General features: G+C 36.0%; 1 protein-coding gene across 1 annotated transcript in view; it reads right to left on the bottom strand.

Annotated features, from left to right (window-relative positions):
- Nucleotides 1–4,534: 4,534 nt before the first annotated feature.
- The window catches only part of LOC129257514 (tyrosine-protein kinase Fer-like), a 39,345-nt gene continuing 17,536 nt past the window's right edge, over nucleotides 4,535–26,343 (bottom strand). Inside the window, exons 5-19 of the mRNA XM_054895852.2 lie at nucleotides 25,698–25,794; nucleotides 24,640–24,832; nucleotides 23,543–23,680; nucleotides 20,110–20,232; nucleotides 19,306–19,437; nucleotides 14,456–14,675; nucleotides 13,230–13,325; nucleotides 11,814–11,876; nucleotides 9,098–9,301; nucleotides 8,520–8,702; nucleotides 8,013–8,226; nucleotides 6,913–7,036; nucleotides 6,243–6,397; nucleotides 5,888–6,010; nucleotides 4,535–4,760 (exon numbers count right to left, since the gene is read on the bottom strand). Of these exons, the coding sequence (XP_054751827.1) occupies nucleotides 4,618–4,760; nucleotides 5,888–6,010; nucleotides 6,243–6,397; nucleotides 6,913–7,036; nucleotides 8,013–8,226; nucleotides 8,520–8,702; nucleotides 9,098–9,301; nucleotides 11,814–11,876; nucleotides 13,230–13,325; nucleotides 14,456–14,675; nucleotides 19,306–19,437; nucleotides 20,110–20,232; nucleotides 23,543–23,680; nucleotides 24,640–24,832; nucleotides 25,698–25,794 (2,208 nt within the window). The 3' untranslated portion in view covers nucleotides 4,535–4,617. The remainder of the gene's footprint in view (nucleotides 4,761–5,887; nucleotides 6,011–6,242; nucleotides 6,398–6,912; nucleotides 7,037–8,012; nucleotides 8,227–8,519; nucleotides 8,703–9,097; nucleotides 9,302–11,813; nucleotides 11,877–13,229; nucleotides 13,326–14,455; nucleotides 14,676–19,305; nucleotides 19,438–20,109; nucleotides 20,233–23,542; nucleotides 23,681–24,639; nucleotides 24,833–25,697; nucleotides 25,795–26,343) is intronic.

Consider the following 26,343-nt stretch of genomic DNA (forward strand, 5'->3'; position numbering starts at 1 on the left):
AAAGGCACTTCAGATGTTTGAACAGAAACCTAACCAAAATGCCAAGGATATAGCTTGTCATAAACCCCTATTGCTAACTTAATACTTGATATCATAGGATGTTTAAAAATTATTTTACTATCATACTAGAATGTTTAACATATAGCTTGTCATAAATCCACATTGTGAAATGATATTATATCACTTACTATTAGATATCATTTGGATATCAGTTGGATTATCATACATTGAAAGACTTTCTCAGGGAGATAAGAAAAGGGTTCTATATGGCTAGGTTTCTCTAATACATATGTCTATTTTGATATTTGTTCAAGGGAAATTATATATCATCACTTAACATCTGATATTATACGAGGATGTTTAAAATAATTATTTTATTATACTAGAATGTTTAAAAGAATATAGGCTGTCATAAATCCACATTGTGAAATGATATTATATCACCTACCATTAGATATCATACTAGAATGTATCACGTCATAAGCCATAATGTTCTTAAGTTTACAATCTGTCCAAATTAGTGTCATGGATACAGGTGCTGTATAAGCTGGATTATTATACAGTGAAAGACTTTCTCAGGGAGATAAGGGTTCTATATGGCTAGGTTTCTCTAATACATATTTCCCTGGATAATTTATTCAAAGGAAACCATATTAAAGGTTTTTAGGTAGGTCCATCAGGTAAAAAAAAAACAACCAAGATATCTATGTAATGTAGGTATCAATTATTCTATTTCATTATGAAGATCAATTCAGCTGTGGCTCAGATTTGATGTGTCAATGTGAGGAAGGTCTCCTACCATTTTAATTCATGTTGATAGTTTAATCTTTTCTGGGCTTGCTGTAGTTCAAATCAACTGTTTAAACCAATGTTGCATGGACATCACATTCATACATCATGATTGGCAATAGATTGACAGGTCTGACGTTGCATCATATCATGATGTATAACAGGGTTCCCACAGAAATTTGAAAACAGAATTCCATGACTAAATTGCTGCTTTCCATGACTTCCCGTGACGTCCCGGGAGTTATGTAGAATTTGGGATGTCACAAAACTGGGAAAATGGAAATCATGAACACCAAGTATAATAGCAGAGTATGAAAGTTGCGAAACATGACAAACTGAAAAGCTGATATAGCAATTCCATGACTTTTCACAAATTTTCCAATTCCCTAACTTTTCCCTGACTTTCCATGACCACAATTTTTTCCAGGATTTACCATGACTGTGGGAACCCTGTTTAATTAGTGAACATTTGTAGGGCACAATTTTTTGCTGAAGGAATCATTTGGAGATATACAGCTAGTTCAAATGAGACACCTTTTTTTTTTAGTTCTGGTATGTCACAAAAATCGACCCAACCCGATGGACTTCCCCTTTCATAAAACGGCCGCCCTTCTATACAGGTGGGTGCTATCAGTTTAGACTGTAATATAGTTTAAATTTTTTCTTCTACATTTATCGTCAGTTCCTTAGCCCCCATTTCAGGGTTTTGTGAGGAGATGAAATAAACGTAAAGGAATTCATCTAGTCTAATAAGCCGATAGATCAGTCATAAATGTAAAATAAGAAGGAGGATTAGAATGTCTGAATGTCAGATTCTTCTAGCATTTCAGCTCATCAGGAATACACAGGAAATAAATTTTCATGAGTTGAATTTTTTTTTCAGATCTCATTGCTCCCAATATTAAACTTGAAATAACATCAATTCTAATTACACAGTACTAAAAACATATGTATATAATGTATATCACTGTAATATACATCATTCATCTTCTTAATAGCAACATGGATGATACTTCTACTGGATATTTTCAAACAAAGAGTTATCGTTTTGTCTTCAGGTGAGCTGTACATTGTGATTCATTTACAGTTGTCAACAATAAAGTATTTATTCACATAAAAATTTACAGATTAATATGTCAAAATAAACTATTTATATTGCATAATTTTGTTTTGAATATATATATACGTTTGGAATCATATCTAAAGCAATCATACATCTCTGACATTGGAAGGAGATCAGATTACATATAGTCTGTAGGCACAGACCCTGACTGAAACTTTGAAGTGGGTCTTGACACAAGACTAGCACAAATACAACTTGCTGTTTCAATTTCTGTGAACAATTCGATGCCAGGGACTTTCGGCTGCATGTTCAGACCATTTTCCTCAAGTAAGCATTTAAATAGCAAACTAGATAAACTGCCCAAAATATAAACGTAACTATGTAGTGTTTTTACAAAACAATCACCTTCCCCTATTCCTACCCCTCTCCCAAAAAGAAAATGGCAGAACAACACAAAAAGTCTACAGAATTAAGATGTCTTTGCATTTATTTCCATAAAACAATCTGTTTTGTTTTATTTTTCGATTGAGTTTTAAGCAACAATGCCTTTTCCCTAGATCATAATATTTCAACATCAAGGATATAACTAGTGAAGATGTTTTATTATTCAAATGAAAAATAAGCATTCTCATTCAAATGGAGAAACACAGAGTGAAACTTATCAAACTACATTTAATACCTCAAGTTGATCAGTTGTGGAGATGTTTTTATTGTACAGTGGATTCTTATTCAAATAGAAAAATATAGAGTGAAAAAACCCATCAATGTGAGTTGTTTTATGATTGTAATGACAGGAAGAGTAAACAAAATGCTGACAAATTTTTGCACATTTAAAAGCAGATATACACAAAAGTCACAGTCATTATGAATTCATTTTCATTAAAAGGTTGATTACTCAAATGAGAGCCTAATCCAAATTAATATCCAGCCATGTATACTTGAAATCTGAAGCCTTTCTGTAAAATTGATAGAGTAATGCAAGAATGATGTTTTGGGATACCATTTCTATAAAAATTTATAGGGTAGATCTCTTTATTTGTTGTAAAATATTTGTTGTAAAATACAGTGCGTCCTACAAAAAACAAAACCGAGATTTATCAATGATTTATCATATTTTAATCACAAATACAATTGATAAGTGACCTACCATTGTAAAGCTTAGAATCTCCTCTTTCATCTGAAATTAGTTAGATTATTCCTCATTCACGCATGAGTGAGCAAAACAATTTGAAGAAAGGATACCAAAAACTCATTTGGTGGGGGGGTATCTGAATTTCAAAAAGAAAATCACATGCCTAAAAAGTTCAATATCTGCTCTTTTATTTGATACCTTAATCACAGAAAATGGTCAAGAAGTAAAAAAGTTCTGTTCCCTTGAAACAATGCTTGTATTTTCATAATTTCATTAAATAAATGAGTTTTCACCGGTCTCCCACAGAAGCTATCGCACGGTTAACAAAAGACTTAATGCATGGCTGATCGTCAACAAAACGGAGTGTCGAGTGACTCGGAAAGCTAGCCTGTAAAACCTCTTCATTTTATGAAATTATTGAAATTCACGCTTTATTTCAAATAACCAGAACTTTATTATTTCTTAATCATTTTCTGTAATTTAGGTATCAAATGAAAGAGCAGATATTGAACTTCTTAAAAATGTGGTTTTCTCTTTGAAACCCAGATACAGCCTGCCAAGTGACTTTTTGGTATCCCCTCTTCAAATTGTTTTTGCTCACTCATGCGTGAATGAAAAATAATTTAAGTAATTTCAGATAAAAGAGGGGATCCTAAGCTTTACAATGGTAGGTCACTTGTCTATTTCATTTGTGATTAAGTTATGAAAAATCATCGATAAATCTCGGTTTCGTTTTTTCTGGGACGCACTGTATAATATGTTCATGAAGATGTGGATGATTACTAAATCAAAGCATTCGGTTTCTATGAGATAAAATACAAATGACCTTAAACAGAAGTGTTAGGTGGATCGGATGAATAGTAAGAAAGGGTGTATCATTGGATGAAATCCCCATTGCATAGTCACCACACAGACTTATGACTTGCTAAGAATGTTTGAAATACAAGCCCCCCCCCCCCCCCACCCACTGGGTATTAAAAAAATGTGATATAAATTATTGTAACATACCCTAATGAAATTGACACTATTTGGCGCTCCTATTAACTATCGATACTGCACCGACTTGTAAGCCCTCTCAAGCATTGCCCGATCAGCTTGGAAATAACTCAACCCCCCTTATGATTTGCTGGAAATTGTGCTTCACTTTCTTATGAAATTTTTGGCATAACCTTGGAGAAGTTGATATGTTTGGCGAGCCCATTGCATATCATTTCAGTATTTACTTAAAAGCTCTCTTTGAAAATTCTCCATGTTATTTTAAAAATACCCCCACCCCCTCTCTAAGGTGTATAAATTTCAAGAATTGCTCCCTGATGAGGAAAATTTGACAGATTCTATGAAACACATACAAAAAAAGAGGACATCTTACTAAAATAGCTCTCTTAAGAATTTCCCATGCTACCCCCTCCCTCTTCTCCTGCATCACACCCCTCAGGTGAAAAACTTGATCTCTCTTAATGAAAATATGACAAACTCGATGAAATTCTGGCCTGACTTAAAACTCTCTTGAGAATCGCCAATGCATTTTAAAAATATCCCCCACCCCTAAGGTGCACGGGAAAATATGACAAAATCAACAAAAGACATCCTAAATCGAGGACATGTTCTTGGCGCCCTCAGATGTTGCGTACCATTACCGCACCGACTTATGAGCCCTCTTGAGGCTCGACTGAGCGTCTTTGAACTTTGGCCGGTCCTCATCCACCATCTTCCAGCAATTCTCCATCAGTATCCTAACCTCCTCAGGGGTGTTATCTGGTGGTGGCATCCGGTAACCTAGCAACACCAGAAATCATAATTATAAATAGTAATACACAGTTCTTGTATAGCGCACATCACATTATGAAATATAACATCTCTATGCACTTCCAAAGTTCTTGGATATTATTACCCGGCTGTAGCTTGGCAGCTGTAATTACTAAGATTACACCGCACACGCATTTCAAGGAATAAATTCCTGCCAGGTACCCATTCACCTCACCTGAGTTGAGTGCAGCACAATGTGGTTCAATATCTTGCTGAAGGGAACTATGTCATGACTGGGATTTCAACCCACAACCCTCTGTTTCAAAGTCCGGAGACTAATCCACTGGGCCACAATGCTCCACAGAAAGACACAGGATTAACAACTGAATCTTTTGCCCACACTGCCCCTTCATCCCTGAAATATCACCCAATCATAGGTAAGGACTTCTCCTACATCCAAGTGTAAATCCACTTTAAAAAGCAAACTTGTATTAGATGTATTTTTAATAAGTTAATGTTGTGAGTGCCAGCAACTTTCTTTTTTTTCTTTTTTTATGAACTTTTCAAATGGCACATTTGGATGCATTTGGCAGTGATATGCACTCTATAAAAATGTGGTATTATTATCATTATCAAGGTCTATAACATAAAAGTTGTTGCACATTATCCTATGCCTAATGCAGTGAAAAATAACAAGTACAGTAAAAAGAAAAAGAATGCATGCTTTTGTCACGGGGCTCTAAATTCCATGAAATTCAATCTTGTTTTTGTGGTGTGAGCTCACTGTTTATCTCAGTAAATTGTGGATACAACAATTGGTCAATATTCATTATACAATTTCCACATATTTTTCTTTTGTAGATGTGTGGTGTGTTCCATCTACACTGTATGAAAAACATTATAAACTGTAAATTTCCTGCTTCATATATGAATGAACCCTATAGAGATACATGTATATGTTTGAAAACATTAGAAAATAAGTTTTCTGCCCCAAATTTAAAATGAGTCTTGTTTCAAAACATCCAAAACTTAAAAATTCCTGCTTCATATATGAATGAACCTTACAAAGGCATGTGCTAGAAAATATTTCAAACTGTAAGTTTCCTGCTTCATGTGTGAATGAACCCTACAAACACAAATGATTTTATCATACACACCTTGCTGCACTTTCTCCCTAGCTTCATTATTCGTCATGCCAGGGTATGGTGTACTCCCGTTTGAGAATATCTCCCATAGGAGAATACCAAAGCTCCAAACATCAGACATAGATGTGTATTTACCTGCAAGAGAAAACAGGAGGAGGGGGAGAGGATCATTAAAATATTGACACTTGAAAAGCACCCTGCCTATGGAATTCAATAGCCAAGTCATTAATTTGATACCACTTACTAAATCAGATGAAAATGAGGACAATGAGGACACATGTTGGATACCGTGTGCGCAGAAGTGTTTAAGCATGACTCTAAATCACACTTACTTCTTTGTGATAAACCACCAGTTGTATTAACTCACCAAAGTTCATAGCCTCCGGAGCGGTCCATTTGATAGGAATTTGCCTCATAGCGCCCTCACGTATCGTGTAGACGTCATCTTCTCTTGACATACCAAAGTCACTTATCTTAATGACATTCTTGTTTCCTACCAGACAGTTTCTGGCAGCCAAATCTCTGTAAAACGACAGGTATAAGATGTAAGCACTACATGATCAAAATATGACACAATATTGTAACAAATCACATCTTGCATCAAATATATGAAAGTTCCAAGAGGTAAATTAAATAAAGTACCATAAAATAGAAATTTTCAAGTCTTTACTCATAAGTTGACCCATATTTTTTTTAATACATATTTTCTTGTTCTCCAAGGTATAATTTTTAAATATTTCTAGCCAAATTATTATTGTTTAATGTAAATTACATGTATGTGTTTTTATTCTAGGATGTCACCTTACAAGTCCAGGTCAGGGTGGAAAGCCTGCAGGCTACAGTAATTTGTTTTACTTTTTTTCCTATCCCAGGCAACCTGGACTTATACTGTCGACATCCGTGTTTCTTCCCTCTTTGTACTCGTGTATTTACTTTGTAATTGGATCTTAATTGAAATGATGAATAAAAATAATAATAAATAATTATAACTTATTTTGCTCTAAACCTCAAGGAAGCTATACCAGTATGACTCTGACCTGTGTATACACTGTTTAGACTCCAGATAGGCCATCCCAGAGGCAGCATCTTCACCCATCTTGACACGTTGCTTGGTGGAAAGTTCATTCTGATCATTCCTCAAGAAAGATAGCAGGTCACCACCTGAGTGGCAGAAGATGGGAGGGGTGCAACAGAAGAAAAAAATAATAGAATGTGAATGAATATTCAGAGTGAATTTTAAAATGTGTCTACACCTCAGAAACTGTCGATTTATTGAAAGTCCTTGTCGTCAACATACAACTCTTATGTCCTCGGATAGTATTTTTCCCAAATAGTTTGATACCTTATTTATGGGGTATATGATTTTGCTTGGATAATAAGGTATTCTTTACGTTGAAGAACTGTCTTAGCAATGGTCTAAGTGTGATTTGCAAATAAATATCTAATTAAAAAAATAAAAGATTTGTGCCAACCTCACGTGTGACTGCTATGAATGAATCTCGATGTCCATGAAGTCATAATCTGAAGTGAGTTGCTGTTAACTTGATTGCAAAGTACCATTTCGATTAAGTACTAGACTTAATACTAAAAAAAGTTTGTATCAAACAATTCTCATGTTAATCTAACTGAAATAGGTATTTTGCTATGAATATCACTGAAACTCTTGTAGGATAATATTTTCATGGACATCTTACAGAAAAAGAAATTTGCGAGCAGAATACTGAAGCTAGCTTGGTATTTCAACATTATCATTGTAAATGTACACTGTATCACATAAGAGAGGGAGGGGAAGAGACATAAGTAAAGTGGGGGAAGATGAAGAGGAAGAGGAGTTGCCTTGTAGAGGTACGTGAGGGAAAATGGAAGAAAAAATGAAGAGGAAGAAAAATGAAGAGGAAGTGAAAGAAGAAGGTGAAGAAGAAAAAAAAGAAGAGGAAACAGATGAGAAATGGGAGGACGAAAAAGAAGAGGAAAATAAAGAAAGAAAAGAAGAAGGATATGATGATGAGAGGAGAGAAGAGGAGAAGATGAGGAAGAAGAGATGAGGTAAAGTTGAAGAGAAGCATGATGGAGACTGAGAAGAAGAAGATGAGCATAAAAAATGAAAATATGGAAGTAGAGATAGGAACAACCTTACCAGGCACGAGTTCCATGACAATATAGATAGGATGCTTGTCAGTGCAGACTCCGATGAGCTTGACAATGTTGGCGTGGTCGTACTGTTTAAGAATATTAGCCTCTTGGAGGAACTTCCTCCTGGTTGCCGCGTCAACCGTCTCTTTGCACGTCTTGACCGCTACAGCAAGCTGGGACCTCTTTATCCTTCCTCGATGGACGTCACCAAAATGACCCTTGAGGGAGATGATCAGGAAGGGAAAGAATATCATTTGCTTGGCCAATAAAAGAAAAAGCAGCAATCTTCTAGAATCTCAAATAAATTTAAAAAGAATGCTCAACATCTCTACCATTGTAATCTGTTTTTACCCCATGCACTACCCAATTCCATCACCTTTTGGGAGACCCTAAAGAGTCTTCTAGCACACAGCTTCTAGTAGATAACCTCATGTCTATTTATTTGTGACCCAACAGACCCGCTACCTTTCTCACAACACAACTATTTCTTTTAGTTTCTTATTTCACTTACCGCTCCCAGCTTCTCCTCTAGATCAATTTCCTCGTGTCTCAGATCGTGTTCGTTCCTGACCCGACACACCCGGTTGAGGAGTATGGCCTGTGATGCCTTGGTAACTGGCTGTCTACTGTTCAGCTGGAAGCGGATGAGTTCTCCCACCGTTGGGAAAGCATCACCCTCAAGGCGATACATATTCTAGAGGAAAGTAGGGAGAACCATATAGAGAGGGTATTATCAGAAGACCATGGTTTAGAACTGAAATCATCTCAGATGGCAGCAGCACTTACTTTTCCCATTGAATTCTTAAATATAAACAATTGGAAACCAATTTTTGAAATGAATTCTAGGACTCATAATCTGCTTTTATTAATTTTCATGTTTAGATCATTGTTTTTTTCTACCCTATAATTTGAAAATTAAAAAAAAGTACAAACCACAGTATCTGAAAACAAGTAACATTACATAGAGAAGCAAATAAAATTTTTGCTACATATTTTTTAATACAAGGGAGCACAACTATCCGCAGCAAATCAAAATTTCACATGATGAATATAAAACCAACTTTCATTTAATTAAAAAATCTGTCTTACCTCATCGTTTATCTGGATGGGGAAGTGTCTAACCTTCCCAGCATGCTTTGCAGACAGGACATAGCGTCCCCAGGCATCGCTCTTCTCTCTAACCAAGAAATCCCCGTCGTTGACCAGTAACATTTCTGTTTCTTTCCTCGGTAACGCCCCGTGGTAGAATTCTTCCTCCTCGAGGGGGAGCTCTGTAGGTTGGTTATTGCTTGGCTGGAATTTGAAGGAAAAAAAATTAGTATAAAATGTTCATGCAATAATGGTAGAGGGTAATCTTATTAAATGCAGATATATTACTGAAAATATAAACACAGTCAAGCCTGCCGAAAGTGGCCACAAAAACTGTCTCACATTTGAAATGAATAAATGTATGTGTGCTATAGAACCTATCTATATAGGTCATCTGTCTACAATGGTCATATTATCTGTTTCCATTGGGTGGCCATAGTAGGCAGGTTAGAATACATTGTACTACTTTGCATTAAAACTTCATCCAAATATTTCACATTTTAAGTGGGGGTTGGGTGGAATGGAAAACATAAGAGTTATTGACATGATTACAAGTAAAGTAAACAAGGTTTTTTTTCCTTCTTTCAGTAACAAAGCAGGAATATGGATTCGAATTGTGGGTCAATACTTTATTGGTAAGTGTTTACAGTACATGTACTAAAATATGTTTTCTATGTTTTGTATCTGCTTTTGTAAGTTTTATTAGTAAAAATTTGGGGGTGTGGGGGCTTTACAGAGTAAGATTAAGAAATTAAGAAAATGAGTTTCTGGTACATGACTAAGTGAAACAAATGTTTCATTTTTGAAAATGCCATTACAATACATATGTACAAGTGATAAAATGTGATACTTACTGATGAAGATTCATATATGAACAATTAAACATCCAAATTTTTTAGCTCAAAATTCATCAAAGAATGTTTTGGTAACATTATCACTGAAGTGTACCATTGATTATCATTCATATTTGGAATATAAATGTATATTGTACATTACTTATCTACAATGAGATACAAAATGACAAAGATTACAAATATTGCTATGGTAACCACATACCCAAAACACCATGATTCATTCCTCTATGTATAACAATAACATGGACCCCTAAGCCCCATATGTAATGTCAACATGCAGATTCACAAATTACTAATACATGCAATTCAAAACATGCAACACTGCCTTTGGTTTGTTATGTTTATAACTGAATATTAGAACATTAAGTATGGATGTTGATGTTGATTGATGCTATTGTCTAATGATGTTGTTGGCTAATACAATGGTGATGTTGCACAATGGAGAGGAAGGAGAAAGGGGAGGACAAAGAAGAGGAAAAGGAAGAAAATGAGAAGGAAGAGAAGGATAGAAGGGAAAGAGAAAGAGGTAGAGAATGAGTATGAGAAAAAGATGGATAGAGAGAGCAAGAGAGCAAGAAGCTGTGAAAGTGAAGGAGGATAATGAGGAGAAGGAATAAATGGAAAAGGGGGATACAATGTGCAGATATAGAAGATGATAATGCCCCCCAAAAGAGGAAGAGGGGGATAACTGTAATGCTAAGATGATGACTATCTGATACTGGCACTAGTGATATTGCTCTTGACGATGTAGCTGTTGTTATGACAGTTTGGTGATTAAGAAGAACATCAGAATGGCAACAAATGTGTTGACTGAAAAAGACAATGTTGACATATCATTTGTAATTAAAATGATGATGATGATGACGATGATGACAACAAAGATGATAATGACAATAATGATAATAACGATGATAATGATGAGGATGATTATGACGATTATGATGATGATGATAATGACAAAGATGATAATAACAATGATGATGATGACAACGACAACGATGATGATGATAATGACAATAATGATGATGATAATGATGGTGGTGGGGGTGGTGATGATTCAAACGATGCTGATGATATTGATAATGAAAATCTAATATCTACAACATGCCCATCTATGTCATTAAATATCTCTGAGTGAGATGATGATGATTACATTATATGATCAAGATTGCCAAATATATTTACAGCATGCAAAGGTGCACACACAGAATTCCATTACATTAACATACCATTATCATGCTCATCGTTTTACTTTTCTGTACGGAAATGATATGTACATGCAATTACCCTATTCATTAAAGCAAGGGATCATAAGTAATCTGCTTGACATTTCAAAATACATGTATTGCCAAGAATGTTTTTATAATTATCTAACAATCAATAATTAACAACATCATGACATCAATCTAATAACCCATTTTGGAGTACATGCTTTTCTATGTGTGGCAATGTATTTTACAAATCGGATAAAATAATAGTTTAGATTTTAATCCATATTGGAGATTGAGCTTTCATATGTGCAGGGGAGGAGCTATGGAAATGTGTGTTACAGCTTACTATGCTAATCCACAATGGATAACCAATAAAGACTCTCACTATCTAGCAGAGAATTGAACATGCATACTGCCTTTAGTTGATGTACATATGACAAACAATTCTGAACAAAAAAATGAGAGAAAAGTCAATTATTCAATCAAGAAGCTTAACTCTAAAAAAAATGACCTTATTACCAGATTTTTATTTCATTCTATAATTCAAAGCAATAATCATGCAACACATTCTCTCAAAAAGGTAGAATTATTTGACATTCTAAATTTGCAATTCCTTCCCATGATGCTCCAGGATGAGCATGCCGAGGTTACCTTCACACTCACTGCCATCATCGACTGATTAGTCTGTCTTCTGTACCATAACCATGGTTCCCTCTGAACAGTATGATTAGTGTGAACAATGCATACAGAAAACTAATGGGGTCGTTCATACCATGTGTAAATCATGCGACAGTGTGCTTCATTATGATAATTTATAACAGTGTAACTATACAAATAAAAACTTTTACAGAGGTATTTACATCATGGACTAAGTTTTCTCTACCATAACGCTGACACCTATTGAACAGCACATGCATGGTTACTGTAAACTCTAATAGTACGAAAGGGTTGTTCGCACCTGAATGATCAAATACATAATGTACAGGTAAAAGTGTATAAGTGGCAACAGAGCATACTTCAAGGTATTGAGAATATAGCCACAGGCACCAGGTGCAAATAGCAATGCTTTTGGACATCACAATCAATATCGATACCAGAAATGCCTGCATTTCCACTAACATTATGAACTTAACCTATGCATCATTTGTTTTATACAATACATCGGCTGGAAATGTATGCTAACGAAAGCATCAACATGAACTAATGGCTACATCCTTTAACCATATAAATCATTATATACTTTCACCAGTTAGTAGCATTTCACAATCAGTAATAATGACTTGGCATTTTTGGTTTTTTTTGTGTTTTTTGTTGTGTAAAATGTAAACAATATTAGGTGGCAAAGTTATTGTCATGCAAGAGGACCTGTGCTATAAAGGTTATAATATGATCCTTGTCATTTGACTGCTTGTTTGATATCGATCATTCAGCCCATACAATGACGTCATCATTCTTTTGCAGCATGTATAACATACACCAAAATGTAAGTCAATTCTCTAATTTTCAAATTCATAAAAATGTCAAATGACAAGGATATATTTTTAAGTGTCATATAAAACAAATAATGAATAATGTGTGCAATGGACAGAATGTTTCATTTGGTGAGAGATGAAATATTCTGTCTGTCACACATGAACATTCATTATGAATACACCAGCCCACATTCAGATGTTTCAAGGAGATGCACAATTTGTATAATTCAAGACACTTTTGTTTTCGGAGTGCCTTTAAGCAACGACACAATAATATCAAAATAGATTAGGTTAATAAAAGATGTAAATACCATTTATGTGACAGGTGGGTGGTTAAAGTTAACAAGTATTAGCAACTCCTTAAGTGTGATCCCAGAATGAATGAAAATATAAAACATAAAAATTACTACAAATAATCCAACCATAAAGCACTTAGAAAGGCCAGGTACCCCGACTACACATGTATCAAGTGCTGCACTGTGTGGATGAATTTCTTGCTATAAGAAATGAATTTCATTGATGGGATTTGAACCCACGACCCACTGACTGATTGACCACTTGACCACAACACTTTCGGAATGGCTTAAGATCTTACCTCATGTGAGCTGTCATGGCCTCTGCCTTTGAAGATCTTGGTCATCTTTGCCATGTGAGACCTCATACTTTTCTGCTCTGTTGTTGAATCTGTGCTCTGGCAAATGAAATATCAATATAAGAAGAAAAAAGTCAATTATTAATGATCATGTCATACTTAAATGATGATAATGAATGAAGATGACAATGATTATGATATTGATGGTAATGATGGTGATGGTTGCAATGATGAGGATGAGGACAATGATAATGATGATGATGACAACGATGATGATGAGAAGGATGATGATGATCATCAGGAGGATGATGACAATGATGGTAATGATGATGATTATTGATGATGAAGATGAAGAGAAAGGAGGAGGATTATGACGATGGTGATGATGATGGTGATAATGATGATGATGTTGGTGATCATGATGATGGTAATCATGATTTTGATGATGATCATCATGATGTTAATGAGCTGATAATAATGATAGTGATGATGATAATGAATCATCACCACCCATGTCATCATCATGATAATGAGTATAAAGGATGGCAAGAAAAATTTCTTTTATACAGAATCCCCAAACCAAGAAACCCAAATTTTTAAGTTATAACTCCTCAGCTAATATCAGTTGTGTACAAGAAATAACAAAATTGAGGAATATATCAATAAAGAAGGAATCATTGAATTCAGGTAAGGGTTCTGAGTGGAGAGTGGTAAACATAGATTGGTTTCTTTCCAATGTAGAGTGTGAATATGAGATATCTCACCTATTTAGATTGGGGTTCTGTTTGCGATATTAGAGCGCCTAGTCTTAACCCAGAAAGCTATTCTTGAAACTAATAATTCCCTGGATCATATATGAATTTGGAAAAAGAAAAACAATGAAAATTATGAGAAGGGCCCAATGAGTTGAGGTTGGGGCTTTGCATGGTACTAAGGAGGGTTCCATGACATTTGCTCCAACGAAAATTGCTCAGTTCTAAATTCCACACACTAATCGAATGACCAACTTAACCCTAGATTTAAAACTATACTGCAACCCTAACCCTACACCTAACATAAAACCCTACTGCAACCCTAACCCTCTATCTTAGACGAAATTAAGCCTGGAGCAATCGTCGTGGGAGAAACTGTCATGTCACCCTAAGGAGTGCCTCTTCGTGAAGCTAATATGAATATGAAGTAAGTAAAAAAAATTGATAATAAGGAGTATGATTTACATGTGGACTCACTGAGTTGAGGTTAGGACTCTGTATGGTGCTCCGTGTGGAGAGCGTCCCTGTGCCACCTCCTTCAGGGAAGATGATGCCGGGCGGGAGGTTGTCCTCGTCCCCCATCTCCCCCAGCTTGGCATCAAGCATAGAGTACTGAGTAGCAAGTTTGGCTTCTTGACACCGTAGCTCCTGGATCTCCCGACTCGCGTCCCGGTACTGCTTCTGTTTGGACAACAGGCTATTGGGAAGTGGATGAAGGATAACAGAGAGGGGAAGTGTTTAATAGAAGTGGCAAGGAAGAGCGTTTGGTGATAGCAATATAAACAACAGTTTGGTGGTTCTGCAGGCCTACCAACTTTGACGCTTTATCATTGAAAGCGGAAATTCCCTTGGCTCACCACAGCTTCAGGACAATAAACTATCATCGTCTTAAAACCACTGATTCAAAACCACCTTTGTTTAATTCTGGAATTTTGTCAGTTTAAATGCTCTATAATAGCATTATACACTGTATTATTTCTATTAACGTATATATATAAACCACATACTTAAGAAAATGACAGATAAATATGCATACATAATAGACAACTATCATTAATCACTCAATATAATCAATGAACACAGATGACCACTATCACCCACAATGTGCATTAGTCAAAATGCGATAGAAATGGTCTGCAATAGGGCTACACATTATGATAAAAATTTTATATTGTTACATTCTAAATGAAATGAATAGGCGATATTGGGTCCATAATATATCGCCCCTCACACGTTGTAAACAATTGAGGTTCTATTTAGACAAGAAATCTGCCGTGAAATTATTTAATAACCAGACACTATCATCAATATCCTATCTACAGGCCACCTTACGATTGTTCTGCAAACAGGTTTGGGAATAAAATGTAGTAGAATTTGATGCTTAATATTGAAACATGGAATATCTTACTGTGTAATGTTCTAAATCATCATACAAGTACCTTTATTCAAATCAAATCTGTGACTATGCTATCATCCTCATCTTATTAGAATAAAAGTGAACTTAATATCTAGATGTCATGATGTAATAGCAATTGTACTATTGGCTACGATTTGAAACCATTTTGGCCTTTACTCCAAAATAAAGGCTTGCAATCATCCAAAATTGTTATATTAGTATTCTTACAGTTAATTTGAACCTTAAATAAAAAAGATACTTTCCATTCACATTTCAGGAGATGAGCAAAATGCAATTTGTTCCAAAAATTGGATTGTGGAACAGTCGTAAGGTGTACAGTGTTCTTAACTTATATGGGTCCCAGGGATAAGGTCATGAAACTGTCATCCCTAATCATTATCTCATCCCCCATCTCCACATATCCTTGTTCTAGCTAAAAACAGTGGTTTCTGAACATTCCTTGGCATTGTTTGACAATTATTTATTAGGGACAATTATGTTGCCGTAACATGGAATTAAAGCTGGACTTAATCAAATACCAAAATATGCAATACTGTGCAGTCCTAGTCTGTATTCTGTCATGCAGCATACATGTATCTCTTGGAAATGATTTAACAAGATTCTTATTTCAAGCTAACTTAACACATTCGGCAAGACTGGTTTCAACCATTCCTTCAAAAGTCAACCAATGCAAGGCTTTTATAAAAGAAGGGAGAGCAAATCCTGATCAGCCATTGTGATTTATTTTAAGTTAAGACCAAATTCTTTCTATTAAGAAGTGAAAAATGAGATAAGCTGGTTCTTTAGTTCCATTTTTGCCATTGATTAGACATGAGGAAGTATATCTGTCACATCAAGCAGTTCAGGTTTGAAATTACCAATATACAGGTTAGGAATTAGCTACAGCCACTATGATCATGAAATTATTCACAGATTGTTACACAAAGAGACATCCAACTCTGTACTGTTTAGAATAAGTTCTACCTGAAAATAACATGCAACAAATATGTACAGCGATTGATATTAAGGCCTGGTCCCACTGGCCGATGGACACAAAAACGTATTTACAACGGATACAGCAGACAAGCAAAATTTTGGGGTGGCTCCATCCATTTTCATCCGCTCCAGAAAATGGACAAATGGGCAAACAATGAAATCACAGTGGACAGATGCTCGATGGATATAGAGCGTATGAAACACGTATGCAAAGAGTACACAATGGATACATAACTTTTTCCAATGGATGGCAAGATTCTTTTCCGTTTCAGTTTTTTTTCACATCCTCTCTGCAGTGCAGTGGGACCAAGCCTTAAATGTTTCAAAACGCTTTATATAACTACACCAACTTCAGCAAAGATAGCATAATCAGAAGTGTAATCATTTCAGGAATTTCTTCCTGCCAAGTACTCATTCACCAAACCTGGGTGGAAAGTGGAAACTGTTCATTATCAGGCCAAAGATCAAGGTGCTGTGGTGGGATTTGAACCCTGTACCTTGCAGTTAAAAGTCCAGAGATTTATCCACTGATCCACAATACCTCTACCTAACTGGCTACGGTGCTTCATGAAAATGTCTCATTATTTATTTTTTCATAATTACTTTAAGCATTTCATTTATTCACTGTATGATAAAAAGGCAGAACAGATGGGTTCTAGTACCTTCCTCAAGATAACATGGTCAGGAATGAAACCCTAGGCTTTCATGTCTAGTTAGGTGCCTTGATGATGCAATTCTCAAGCTTCATGTGCAATACAGCAAACATGAATGTTGTCATACACAGTCCCATGCTATATATAGGAGCAAGATATCTGAACAAAGACTTAAGATCATTCCCAAAGTCATACTTTCTATGGTGCTGTTCCACTTGAATCCTCATTAACGCTGAATAACCGGCACGTCTGCAGCATGATAATTTAAAAAGTGTGAATACATCCTCAATTCTGTGTACAATTTTTGATGCAACGTATGGGCCATGTTCATGTTTATTTTTTGATACCTCATGCAGCAGCAACAGCAGTGGCTAGCTTGGATTATTATTGAATTTTTAAGCTTGGGAAATATATAAGCAGAATTTGGGACTTATATTTTTTATTCTTTTCAGGCATTTACATATTATAAAATGTAATATGGGTTTACAGGTGTGTATATTACATGGTTCAATGATATCTTGCTCCTACATAATTAAGCAGCCTAATATATGAGGAGAGCAAACAAGCCTTGCACTTACACAGCCATGCAATGAAGAATGACAACATTATTCGTATTACAAAAGGCACAATATTGACATAAACATTCATTTCATGCAAACTTTGTTTCATAAAAGCCAAAGTTGCTAACTATCATTACTAAATCTCTTGTTGACTAAAAAAAAGAAACCCTAAAGAAACATCCCCTGAACTTTACTTAATGAAGAGATTTGATATGATGAACACCACTTAAATACACTCTAGAAGTGTGTATAATTCAGATAAATTCCAGACACAGGCAGACAAAAAGGAGATTTAACTTTCTCTTGAAAGTAGGGTGACAGAAAATTCTCTTTTCCTCTACCTTTGCTCGCAAATGTCTTCAGCAAAATATAATACAAATAATGCGCAGGATTGAATGTGCTAGTGAAACAAACAAGCCAAGTGCTTTTGCACTACATTGTAAATACAGGAGATGTTTGCATAGCAAACATCACAAACTTTTCTGATATATAAAATGGGAAGATAATTAAATATATTGCAGAAAAATTGGCAACAAGTTCTACTGATTTTGAAGAAAGTGAATATCAGACCCAACTATGTTCAACAGCTGTTCCCAAGTTTATGCATGACTTTCAAATCAACTGGTGAGCCCTCCTTGTGATTTTTCATTCAGATGATATTTAAAATTGAGAATTTTAATCAACAAAGACTGGATTTCAACTATTACTGATGAGAATAAATATAATGAAAACCTCAAAAAGGGTCACCAATCAAACATAATGTCATGCATAACTTAAAAAGCGGCTTTAGGCAACTTGTCAAAAGTATGTCACGTGTCTTTTATAAAAAAAATAATGCTGTAAACGGGCAACGCATATTTTCATAGTAGATTTTCTGCATTCCAATCGGTTTGTCTATGATGAAATGTGAACAGGGGTGTCTCCAAGATTGTGAAATATAGGGGGTGCACATAGCAAGTTTACATTTACTCCACAGAATATTTTGTTTGGATATAAAGAAAAGCGAAATGATGCCCTGAATTGTATTATCATTTTAGTAAAACAACAATTATATTTCTTGAGGTTGAACAAGACTGTACCTGATTTTAAGAAGATTAAGAAGGTAATACAAAATTATTATTTAGATGAATGTTACATTTATGATCTGAATGGAAAAAGGAAAGATTTTAATTTGAAATGGAGTATGTTGAACCATTTGTTTGAATAATGTTTATAATTTGACTTCTGTAAACGTGTTCTTTTTTTGTAAATAAACTTGCCCATTGGGGCAAAAGTTAAAAAAAAAAAAGTTTGAAAATAGAGGGGCGCAATTACCAAATTTGAAAATAGAGGGGGCCCAAATAGCAAATTTGAAAATAGAGAGGGTACAAATAGCAAATTTGAAAACAGAGAGGGTACAAATAGCAAATTTGAAAATAGAGAGGGTACAAATAGCAAATTTGAAAATAGAGGAGACGCAAATAGCAAAGTTGAAAACCGAGGGAGGGGGGCACAGATGACAATTTTTCTTAAATTTTGCTAAGACATTAAAATTCATGTTGCATGGATTATTTAAAAAATATAAAGGGGGGGGGTACGTCCCTTGTGCCCCTGACTAGATCCGCCCCTGGTGAGGATTTTCAATCACAAGCCGCTTGGGAGTTTCCTGCGGGATAGAAGTGGCTCTGACTTTTGACAATGTGCCCCATGAAACACCGCCAAGGGGCATTTGTTCCAACTCACTCTAGTACAGCGCCCTCTTCTTTGGGCGAGGGTGGGATAGCTCGTATTTCCTCATCAAGGTTCTTGAGTTCCTGTTTCTTGGATGATAGTTTTTCTCTCGTGTTCTTTAGCTGCTCATCTAATGATGAATGCCTGAAAAAGAGACAGAAAAATGTAGCTGAAATTCTGTCAAGCTAAAACAAAAATTTAGGTAGATACGCATTGAGCCTATGTAGTGTTCCTAGCGAATGAATCTTGGAACTCTTGTTGGAATGCTCCCAAGGGAGTGGAGAAAGTGCATACATTGTATGCGGGCATGAAGGGATCCGATGACCAGGGTAATAAATAATTGCAATGTAATATCATCATCATCATCATCATCATCATCATCATCATCATCATCTTCATCATCATCATTATTATTGAAAATAATTGTGGTTAAATTTAATATTGATTGAAAGGAAATGGTATGTAGAAGCAAAGTAAATAGATGAAATGCTTTAGAACCAAATCGGTTTCTTGAAATCAGCTGGAGAAGAGACCCCAAATTCCATCTTAATTTCAGGCAGAATTGGTTGCAAAGCTACGGTGACATCGCAATAGAGGAAGCCAATTCTGAATAGTCATTAATATTAAGAAATCTTTAAAGGTCCAACATCAGGCCCTTAAGGTGTGAGGTCATAATGAGCTAATATAAAGATGAATTATTTTCTAAAGATTACATTCTTTTCTACTAAAATGCACATACTGTGTGTGAGTGACTGTGTCCTTGCCAAATTTTTGTTAAATTCTAGAAAATCAAAGCGAAGCAGAATGTTGACTTACGAGTGTTGAATGGCTTCAATTGTGAGGGTGTCAAGTACTATAGTGTTTTCTTTGAGGCCATCGGGAAAGTCTTCTGAGGGTGAGGGGTCAAAGGAGAACGTCTCCATGGCAGGGGGCTCCATTCTAAATAAAAAAATTGAAAAAAAAAAGAATTTTTGTTAAGTTGCAGAAACATGAAGTTGGAATGAGGTCTACATAGCAGGGGGTTCCATGATAAATGATAAAAAGACAAGATATTCTGAAAAGTTGAAGAAACCTACAAATATGTAGTTGAAATGAAATCTACATGACAGGGGGTTCCATTCTCAATAAAACATAGAAAATATATTCTGTACAGTTGCAGAAATATACAAATATAGAGTTGCAATGGGTTCTACATAAAAGGGGACTCCATTCTGATGATAAATAGAAAATAAAATGTTAGGCTGCAGACACATCAATATCTGGTAGAGTTGCTGAGAGATCTAAACAGAAATGGGTTCCCTTCTAATTATAAATGGACAATATATTCTGTGAAGTTGCTGCATCAAAATATATTGTAGAGTTGCAATGAGATTGACATTTATTCTAATGATAAATGGAAAAGAAACTCTGTAAATTTGCAGCAACATAAAATAGTACGTAGTGGAGAAGCAATGAAGGCTGTAACGTAGGTGGATCTATTCTAAATGATAAATGGGAGAAAAAAATCAAAGTTGCAAAAACATCAATTAGAAATGTATTAGGATCTACACATACTGGTTAATAGTGACAAAATTTTAAAAGTGGGCACGTCATATCTAGTGGCTTTGACTCTCGCCTTTCAAACACAAGGTCGTAGGTTCAAATCCTAGCCATGGCGTGTTTTCCTTCAGCGAGATGTTTATCCACACTGCACTCGACCCAGGTGAGGTGAATGGTTACCCGGCAGGATTAATTCCTTGAATGCACGAGCGCTGAAAGGCAGCTCGAGCTAAAGCCGGGGTACTGATAATAATAACAATGCTCCTCGGAATAGATTGTTTCTAGATAGATGGGGCTATACAATCTGCCCAACTTTGGCAAAAGGAAGCAAGTGACACATCAGTCAAATTAGGGTTATTGTTATTTCTGAAACACCCATTGTATGATGCACATTCAGGCAAAATTTGGGAAAGAAATGATCGTTCTATGGAAAGATATTGAAGAAAATATTCTGTTAAATTGCATTGACGCCTAAATGACAAACACACAGTGCTCATTTACAACAAATGATAATTTTGTAACTTGCTTCCTTTTGCCAAAGTACGGCAGAAAAGCCTATTATTATTATTATTATTTTTAAAGTCTTACTACTTCATAATCAAATATTCCAACTTTCACACAGATATTCTTCAAAGTGATATTTGAGTGGTAGGAACTAATAAAAAACCACACATTACAAGGGTTCATATTCTTGGTACATGTATATTTTGGGATGATTTCAAAGAAATATGGTCGAATAGGACCTACAATACAAAGAAATGGTCATCAAATCTCCAATTCCTCTAGCTATTTCCAGATGATTCGCAACTCTATGGGAATTTATGTATTATTTCATGCAAATTATTGAGAGAGGAATATTAAGAGACGTGATAAATGGTTTGAAATGTTTGCATGTCAACTTGTGTGCAGTCCCATGAGTTAATTTCTGTGTGTGCAATGCATGCGACTCTGCTAAGAATTACATCAAGTTAATATCATTTTGCTGATTTCAGTCACTGACAACAAACACCGAAGTGCATTACTAGAAAATACATTCCCGATCACTCTGAGAAAGTTTTTTTTTCTCAATTCAAACTCAGAACCAGGGGAGTGTTCCAAGAGGCAGCTTGTCAGTGACTTACACAGACAGATTTGATTTGAGCCAATCAGATGCAAGGATTACAGTAGCTTATAACAGTTGTTCCCAGGGGCCTAACCTACAAAGAGTTGCGATTGATCTGATCAATCGCAACTATGGAAAGCCAGCAAAGTCAACATGTAAAATGCATGTTTTTTCCAAAAAAATTCTAGATATGATGTATATTCATAAATTAATTGATTTCTTGACAATTTTTGGTGTGTTTTCCTTTGTTTACAAAACACATTTTGCAAATTTACTGTAGAAAAAATTATGACACAGATGGATTTCCATAGTTACGATTGATTGGATCAGTCGTAACTCTTTGTAAGATGGGGCCCATAAAACCACCGACTATTTGTTCCCAAGACCTACACTTTGAAATAGGATGTCGATGACACTACGGAGTGGAAACTATCTTATCTCATTTCCCGATCACACCGAGAGTCTGCCAAAAACTCAGTTATGATTCATTCGGTACTAGTGAGGTAGGCAGAGATTTGAGTTGATAGGCTACTAGAATGTCAGACATATCACAGAAGGCCAGTTTTCATCACCATGGGCTTCTGAAATAATATGCCCTTTTTTATTGTGATCCAGGGCTACTAACTTGCAGGGCCCATGTCATAAAGACTTTATAAGTGCACGTCTGAAGCCTGCTTTTCAGAAATGAAGGTGGTAGGTTTTAGTCAATCTATATGAAATGACCACCTGGTGAATGTTTCATAAAGCTGTTCCTAAGTTATGAATTACTTCACGCACGACTGGTGAACCTTTCTTACACGCTAAATAATCACCAATGAGCATTTAATGGTGAATATCCATTTACAAGAAAGGATCACTAGTCATTCTTAAAGTCAATCTTAACTTACAAACAGCTTTATGAGATGGACCCCAGATCTCTATTCTCTCAATAAGAGCTTATCAAGCTGAAATCTAAAAATCAGGCTGATGAAGACACATCCATTATAACCATCCTTGGATGTGACCCAAGTCTTGTTTGTCAATCTAATATCTTGACATCACTGAGTCTATGATAGTGTTGCTGTGGTTAGACAAAGACGCACTGGTTCCTTTGCCACTAGATTGGAAACACAATTTCTGAGTCAGAGAATCTTGCTGTATGACTACATGACTTCAATGACCTTTCACCTTTTCACAATCCACAAAGGATTTTTCTTCAACCTCAAGCATCCGTGTCCAGTCCAGTAGCATAGACTCAATGACCTTTGACCTTTTCTTTTCTTCAACCTAAAGAAAAGATCTGGGGCCCGTCTTACAAAGAGTTACAATTGATTCAATCAATTGTAACTCTATGGAAATCCATCAGTGTCATAATTTTTTCTACAGGAAATTTGCAAAATGTCCTTTGTAAACAAAGGCGAACACACCAAATTGTCAAGTCATATCTAGAAAACATTTTGAACAATCATGCATTTTAGAGGTGGGCATTGCTGGCTTTCCATAGTTGAGGTTGATCGGATCAGTCGCAACTCCTTGTAAGACGGGGACCGGTATTCATTACTCTAACGCAGATTCAATGAAATTTGACCTCATCAATGACATTTGACCTAAGCTATTTACGTTTCTTACCTGTAATTTTCCACGAAGCTGTTGTATTCCTTCTCTGGTCTTATCTCCACCATATTCTGCATGATGCTGTTGTAGTAGGAGAGAAACTTCCCAGATGCGGAGTTGATCAGGTTACAGTGCTCTACCATCACTTGCTTGCTGTGAGTTGGGGAAAATATTGATTAATCAAATCCACATTTTATTGCTCGAAATAGACATCAGCAAAGATATAATCCAAATTTTTTTTTTTCCCAAATGATTGTGGGCCCGGCAGCCGCTGTGCAGCACCAGATCGACGAGGCCCTATCCCTTTAATTGTTGAACACCAAACAGGGTAGCAGCAACTCCCATCTTTTAATGTCTCTTGGCCTGACGCGGCCTGGGTTTGAACTCCCGACATCCCGGTTGTGAGACGGACGCTCTACCAACTGAGCCAACACATGGGTCATGACACATAATTAAACACCTTCTATTAGCAATCATGACCTGTAAACCCCCACACCTAAAATTAGTCGCCAAACATGAATTTTTAGATAGCGAAAGCTATAAAATGATATAACTTGCAAAAATTGAACAATAATAATCCACATAAATACTTGGTTGAATATAGAAGATATTCAGCAAGAGGTTCAAATAATGAGGAGAAAATAAGGTTTTCAGTTTGGGGTTCACTTAAGCATGAGACGTGTACCAAATTACTGTATTGTGACCAACTACAGAGAATCTTCCCTGGTGACTTGTTTGTTTTGAGGGGACAGGTCACAATTGCCATGGTCATATCTTGCATTTTCTCATCTAAAACACTCCCTTCAAGTTTGAGAAGACCATTGCGGATCAACTCAACTCTTATATTTATGAATACAATGCACATCAAACCAATCATCCAAAATAACTCAGTCCTTTGATGCAAAGAAGCATGGAAATGTACCATGATAGTCTGTGTAGGTACTATATAAAACACATTTGACTTCATGAGACATTGAACACTAAAAAGACTGGGACTAAATTATATGCAAATGGCTCAATCTTCTTGGAATCCCGATACCCAATTGGTGACAACCTTCCATAAACTCAACACTACACATATTTGATCAAACAAACTTAAAAGCATAACTTACATCTGAGCGACCTGGCTCTCTTGCGTCTGCTGCAAACATTCGAGTAGCCTTGGAAGGATGTTGTTGCGGTAGTGCTCTTGGTGTAACCCTGCCGCCCGAAGCGACAGGACATAGTCGTTGTGTGCCTTGTGCAGTTTGATCACACACTTCTTGTACTTTTCCTTGGCTCTGTCAATGTCTTTGACTTTGTTACCTGAGATTAGAAGACAAAATTGTAGTAAATAATACCAGGGCCCCTGTACCATAAATCGTACAATTGATCATAGGACTATTGCTTGCACTGATGATTATATGAAATCAATCACACAAATCTACGGGAGATCCATCGCTAAGCTTTGAGCAATAGGGCCCAGATGCCTTTTAATGAAACTTGATCAAAATCGAAAAGAAAGTTATAACTGCATTACGGCATAGCTGCTCTCTGATTATTATTGATATATGTATTTTGTTTATTGATACCAATTACATGTATGTATTGACAAATGACGGTGAATGTTTAATGTTATAAAATCATCATCATCATCATTCTCATCCTCCTCCTTCTCATCAACATCACCACATCCATCTGTTGGACAGTAGGAGGAAACCCACAACCTCACTTCCTTTCTCAAGTACCTCCCTGTCCCCCCCCCCCCCCCCCCCCCCGTGTCTAACCCATCATCTGACACCTCTTCCATAAAGTCACCATCAAATACTCTAGATTGGATGCAGATCAGAATAATGTGGCTACGCATGAAGCATTAATGAATTCAGAATTTAACTATCATTTTAGGCGTGCACTTTGCAGCAAGGAAATAGTGCAGCATACAGTTGTGGTAAGTCTGCGCAGTGCTTGCGAGTCGGAAACAAGACCTCCAACCGAACAATAAGCCGCATTATTTGAGAATTCCATCCTTGGATGAAAAATAGGATTGGATGCCAATCCACTGCAACTCAACTACTCATAAAAGGAGGTCTAAAATAATGTGGCTTATTCTGATCCTCGACCATTCATGAAATCAAACAAGCCACATCCAATCCGCATCTATGAATTCAGGAAAGAGGTATCACTGTCTCACCTTTCTGGAGCTGTTCTTCATATTTGCTTTTACTCTCCCTCGCTTCCCGAGCTGATTTCTTGTAAGTACTTAAGTTTTCATCCACCTCTCTCCTTGCCTACAGATAATAGAAATTACAATGAGTTTAAAAAAAATAATTGTAATAAAATCTAACATTTGTATAGATAGCGCAATCCAATGTTTCTAACCACCACATATTATTATTTTCTGGGGCTACTTTTCAAGTATTATGGCCTAAATCTGCAAAATCGGAAAAGCTTTAACATTGCAATGAATGGGGATTTTCCATAGATTCTTATTTCCAGTGCTATTTAGAGCATTTTGGGGGCAAAATCGCCCCTAGCCCCTGTATTCTTTTCCCTGCTCCATCTTCAGCATGCTACCCTGATCAGCTGCTTGGGCATTCTAGGAACTCCTTCCTATTGGGTATCCATTTTACACCTGAGTGGAGAGTGGCAAATGGAAAATGAACATTAACACCTTGCCAAGGGATGTCAGTGTTGAGTTGGGATTTGAACCCCAGACCTTCTGGTTCAAATTTTGGAGACATAAAAAGTTTTATATTACAGTTAAAGAAACCTATCATTCTTAAAGTCCAAAGAAACTCAAAGAATAAGATCAACAGAAGTTGAAATCTATTGGACAA

The sequence above is a fragment of the Lytechinus pictus genome, chromosome 3, assembly GCF_037042905.1.
Source record: "Lytechinus pictus isolate F3 Inbred chromosome 3, Lp3.0, whole genome shotgun sequence".
Classification (NCBI taxonomy): domain Eukaryota; kingdom Metazoa; phylum Echinodermata; class Echinoidea; order Temnopleuroida; family Toxopneustidae; genus Lytechinus; species Lytechinus pictus.